At 32.3% G+C, this 6090-nt stretch overlaps 1 protein-coding gene across 1 annotated transcript in view; it reads right to left on the bottom strand.

The window, feature by feature from the left end:
• Positions 1–16: 16 nt before the first annotated feature.
• The window catches only part of LOTGIDRAFT_154495 (hypothetical protein), a gene marked incomplete at both ends in the record, with an annotated part of 6473 nt that continues 399 nt past the window's right edge, over positions 17–6090 (bottom strand). Inside the window, 9 exons of the mRNA XM_009062162.1 lie at positions 17–262; positions 422–499; positions 866–964; positions 1169–1252; positions 1572–2182; positions 2619–2676; positions 3003–3101; positions 3692–3733; positions 3786–3865. Coding sequence (XP_009060410.1) covers positions 17–262; positions 422–499; positions 866–964; positions 1169–1252; positions 1572–2182; positions 2619–2676; positions 3003–3101; positions 3692–3733; positions 3786–3865 — 1397 coding nt within the window. The remainder of the gene's footprint in view (positions 263–421; positions 500–865; positions 965–1168; positions 1253–1571; positions 2183–2618; positions 2677–3002; positions 3102–3691; positions 3734–3785; positions 3866–6090) is intronic.

Genomic DNA, 6090 nt, shown 5'->3' with positions numbered 1-6090 from the left:
GAATCGTCAACAGAGTTTAATAATTGAAGCCTCCACGACCATCTGGCCATCCTTTGTGATAAGCAGGTGCTCGGCGAGATACAGGATGACCTCGTGCATCATGAAGTATGTGTACCTCTGTGGGTTGATAAGGTGGACCGTGTGATCTGTATAAATTTTCGTGACTGTGAATACGTCTGTTCTGGTTTGGTATTTCTGAAGGGTGAGGTCCTCTTCTTTTGGATTCTTTCATCTTGGCCCACTTATCTTTCGGGGCATGATTCTACAAAAAATGTATCATAGAAAATCATTGAAATTTATGTCCATGACTATAAAAAATATTTTGAAAAGAGTAACTATTGAGAAAGGCAAATATGAAATTGGAATGCCTGAAAAAAATGTCTGTTTAGATAGGAAACAAACAGATGTTTGATACACTTACATCATATAATGGTTTATTTAAGTTAGGATTTGATGATGATGCTTTTGGTTTTCTACTACTCTTTGATGGATATGGGTCCTGAAATTAAAATATATCTATATACTACTCATTCTAATACTTTTAATAACGTTTATTGCCCCCGTCAACAAATACAGTTGAAATAAATGAATCTATGTGATAACTTATAAATATACAAAATTCAACTTTATTTTTTTGTTTAGAGTAAAAGGATATTGATTACTACACGGAATGTCAAAATCGGCGGGAAAATGTACACCTGTGGGAAGTAGCAGTTTCAACTGAGGGAAACTACAAACGCGTACTAAACCTGGAGCTGAATATTGTGCCCTAAAACATACACAAAAGGCCATTTAAACCTACTGAAAAATTATTAATCACTACTTAATAAATAAATAACGGGATGTTCAATACAGGAAAGCTAACCTTGGTTGGTATGGAGCTGCCCATATAATGAGCATCAAGAGCTTCATAAGCCATCTCAGGATCTACCTTATCTTCTTCATCGTCAGCAATACGTTTTGGCTGTGGAATAATAAACATGGTGTGAGTAGAACGAAACTCGAAAAAAGAAAACAATTAATAAATTGAGAGGGTGGGGGAGAATTCTGAGCTACTCTATAGTACCGAATCTACGAAGTATCATATGAACCTCCCTTAAAAAATTGTATATACCAAATTTAAGTCAGAGATCAAAGCTTGACAAGAGAGTGACCTTTTATATCTTACCTTTGGTTTTGTTTTTGGAGCAACTGCTGGCTTGACCGGTTCAGTACGACGAGTTGGACTTAAACCTTTCCTAGATGTAGGTGCCTAGAATAGTAGATACTTCAATGCATATGTCATCAGCAGTATGATATAATAAGACATGTGGAACAATTGCATTCAATGCACCGATTTAATTCAATTTAATTTGAATAAACCATCAAAACGACGAGTTTCTGAAATCTTGCTGAAAACATGACAGGGGATAGATACCGCAAATAACTTCAGGCATGCATCACTACAACATTTTTCCATGCATTTGAGAAAAGGAACGTTGCCCTAAGCCGTAAAAATGGGAAGCTTCTTAAATTGTGTTGTACACAACTTTCTTTATACAGCAATGAGTCAGTACAAAACCCAAACCTACCGGATAAACTGAAGGATCCGGGTAATAGCCCGTCTGTTTGGAGTTATCTTCTATACTAGGCATCTTCCTCTGAATAGGTTCAGCAAACACTCCATAGTTAGGTGTAGTGGATGATTGAGTTGGTCTGTTCTGTAATTTGGTATAATCTCTTAAAACCGAATTTTCCTTCATTTCAGGTCTAAGGTGATCATAGTCATCGATACGTAATTTATTTCTATCAGGTCTGGGATAATCTAGAACGTCAGAACCAGTTTTCTCTGAATTCGCGAAGAATGGTTTGTCATTTGGATCAGATTTCTTGGAGGAATGGTCAATGTGATATGAGTCCTGATTAGATGGTTTCTGTGTTATGTCCTCAACGGTTTGAGCACCAGATTTTTGACTTGCTTTCCTTTGTGATATGCGTGAAACTGGCACGTACAAATCTTCATCAGATGGTTTAGGTGGTTCGGGCCCCGGATTTTCTATTTTTACGTTATCAAATATTGAAAAATTAGATTTGACGGGAATGTTATCTTTATTGGCATTTGTTTTAATGTTGTTGTTGTCAACTTTAGCTAGCTTCTGGGCCAGTTCTTGAACCTGGCGATCTGCCTCCAGGAATGGGGATGCTGAAACAAGAAGAAGTAAATGGGAGTTGATTACCGGCGGTCTAGAGGTTTAACCAACTATCAGGTGGTAGAAAAATATCCCAGATCTTCTGTAAATCGTTAGTCTTTTCGTATATTGATAGTTTAAAGTAACTTTTGGATAATATCTCATGTTTCATTGGATTAAATCTAATATTTTTCTTAAATTTTTTTAGCGTTTTTGAATAAATACGTACCTTTGATTTATAGGATAATGCAGGGATTCCGTATAAGTACGGCATTAGGCAGTCCACTGATAAATATGATATACTGTTATTGCCCAAGTTTGAGAATTTAAAGTTTATGTTCATTCTAAGATGCAGTAAAACTTTGAGATAAATGATATTATGCCATTCGTTCCTAACTCAGTTCATCAAAGACTTAACTGATCTAAAGTTACTATACTCTATATACTTACTCTTTTTATCTAGATCATTAGTGGCTTTATCATTGTCTAATGTGGTTCTTGGTTGATTCTAAAAAACAAACGAAATTGAAAATAAAAAATGATGAATAAAATAATTGGATATATATATGTTGTCTGTATTGAGGCAATACATCTTCACAATGTCAATCTATTAGTAGTATACCTTGACTACATTAGCCACCTTTCTTGTATCTTGGAATGCAGAAATTATATTGGATCGTACGCCAGCGAATACAGACAATCATAGCTCGCGACATTATGGAGGACTCTGAGTGGCTGTATTCGTAAACGTACCAGCCAACCAAATCGCTGCATTTATAATCTGCGTCGCCTAATTAGTATATCTGTATATTTCGTTGTGTTAAATATGCTTACCAACTGCATAGGAACTTGTGTGAATGACTTCGTTCCTGTACCAGTATCAATAGATTTAGCTCTATATCTTCTTTTTTTGATCTTCAGTGCATCTTTGACCTAAGAAATGAAATGAGTTGTACGTCTAGTTTAATTGCGAACAGGTCATGTGCAATTTATTAATGATGGAACAAATTATTACTATGATTACTATACTCGCGTTCAATGTCGCGTTCGAAACTAAGGGACAAACTTAAACGGCAGTGGCTATTTACCACTGGCGTGGTAAGTGTGGTAAATAGTCATAAGTACCCTTACAGCTATATACCACGGGGCGTGGTAACTTGTTAAATTAGGCCTATTACAGTATGGAGACAAAACGTGATAACTAAATTTTACCACGTTTGTTTTTATTTGGTGGATTTCATCCAATTTGTTTTAATATCTCAAAAAATCACACTTTTCAGGTTTCAAAAATATACATTCACATTGTTAGCACACTAAAATAAGCATTTTATTATCCCTATCGAAGGAAAATATCCGCCATATATAAACTGATCATCTAAATGGCAAATTCACAGTCTGGTTGGTTATAGCCTCACGGTGAAACAATGCTATTTAGACGAAAGAAACGTTCCAGTCTACACTTTTATGAAATTTGAATGAATAAATGAACGCATTTTGATGTAAATTCTATATAAATTGTTTACCTGTCTGTTGAACAAACAATGGAATATAAAAATAAATAATCCCTGAAATAAAGACAAAAAATCAAATCATAATTTTTTTTTTCGTGGTCAATACCTGGAGTATATTTTTCTTCAAAACGGAAACGACATTTGTATTCAAAATAAACATTTTCAAATACTTAATTAGTACTTTACCTGTAGGGAATTAAAGATGGCAAATAAATACTGAAAGATAACAGTATAACCATTGACAGAAAATACACCAAATATCCAGGTCAACCCAATTATTGGTAGTAATACACACAGTGCCTTTAATCCAGTTCTACAATAGATGTTAACTAATTATTAGTAGTAATACACACGGTGCCTTTAATACAGTTCTAAAATAGATGTTAACTAATTATTAGTAATAATACACACAGTGCCTTTAATCCAGTTCTAAAATAGATGTCAACTAATTATTGGTAATAATACACACAGTGCCTTTAATCCAGTTCTAAAATAGATGTTAACTAATTATTGGTAATAATACACACAGTGCCTTTAATCCAGTTCTAAAATAGATGTTATATACACACAGTGCCTTTAATTCAGTTCTAAAATACATGTTAACTAATTATTGGTAATAATACACACAGTGCCTTTAATCCAGTTCTAAAATAGATGTTAACTAATTATTGGTAATAATACACACAGCGCCTTTAATCCAGTTCTAAAATAGATGTTAACTAATTATTGGTAGTAATACACACAGTGCCTTTAATCCAGTTCTAAAATACATGTTAACTAATTATTAGTAGTAATACACACAGTGCCTTTAATCCAGTTCTAAAATAGATGTTAACTAATTATTGGTAGTAATACACACAGTGCCTTTAATACAGTTCTAAAATAGATGTTAACTAATTATTGATAGTAATACACACAGTGCCTTTAATCCAGTTCTAAAATACATGTTAACTAATTATTAGTAGTAATACACACAGTGCCTTTAATGCAGTTCTAAAATAGATGTTAACTAATTATTGATAGTAATACACACAGTGCCTTTAATCCAGTTCTTCTAAAAATACATGTTAACTAATTATTAGTAGTAATACACACAGTGCCTTTAATCCAGTTCTAAAATACATGTTAACTAATTATTGATAGTAATACACACAGTGCCTTTAATCCAGTTCTAAAATAGATGTTAACTAATTATTGGTAATAATACACACAGTGCCTTTAATACAGTTCTAAAATAGATGTTAACTAATTATTGATAGTAATACACACAGTGCCTTTAATACAGTTCTAAAATAGATGTTAACTAATTATTGATAGTAATACACACAGTGCCTTTAATACAGTTCTAAAATAGATGTTAACTAATTATTGATAGTAATACACACAGTGCCTTTAATACAGTTCTAAAATAGATGTTAACTAATTATTGATAGTAATACACACAGTGCCTTTAATCCAGTTCTAAAATAGATGTTAACTAATTATTAGTAGTAAAACACACAGTGCCTTAAATCCAGTTCTAAAATAGATGTTAACTAATTATTAGTAGTAATACACACATTGCCTTTAATCCAGTTCTAAAATAGATGTTGACTAATTATTAGTAGTAATACACACATTGCCTTTAATCCAGTTCTAAAATAGATGTTAACTAATTATTAGTAGTAATACACACAGTGCCTTTAATACAGTTCTAAAATAGATGTTAACTAATTATTGGTAGTAATACACACAGTTCCTTTAATCCAGTTCTAAAATAGATGTCAACTAATTATTGGTAGTAATACACACAGTGCCTTTAATACAGTTCTAAAATAGATGTTAACTAATTATTGGTAGTAATACACACAGTTCCTTTAATCCAGTTCTAAAATAGATGTTAACTAATTATTGGTAGTAATACACACAGTGCCTTTAATCCAGTTCTAAAATAGATGTCAACTAATTATTAGTAGTAATACACACAGTGCCTTTAATACAGTTCTAAAATAGATGTTAACTAATTATTGGTAATAATACACACAGTGCCTTTAATCCAGTTCTAAAATAGATGTTATATACACACAGTGCCTTTAATTCAGTTCTAAAATACATGTTAACTAATTATTGGTAATAATACACACAGTGCCTTTAATCCAGTTCTAAAATAGATGTTAACTAATTATTGGTAATAATACACACAGCGCCTTTAATCCAGTTCTAAAATAGATGTTAACTAATTATTGGTAGTAATACACACAGTGCCTTTAATCCAGTTCTAAAATACATGTTAACTAATTATTAGTAGTAATACACACAGTGCCTTTAATCCAGTTCTAAAATAGATGTTAACTAATTATTGGTAGTAATACACACAGTGCCTTTAATACAGTTCTAAAATAGATGTTAACTAATATTGATAGTAATACACA

Source organism: Lottia gigantea, assembly GCF_000327385.1.
Source record: "Lottia gigantea unplaced genomic scaffold LOTGIsca_5, whole genome shotgun sequence".
NCBI classification, from domain to species: Eukaryota; Metazoa; Mollusca; class Gastropoda; family Lottiidae; genus Lottia; species Lottia gigantea.
This window is presented reverse-complemented; position numbering and strand designations above follow the sequence as displayed.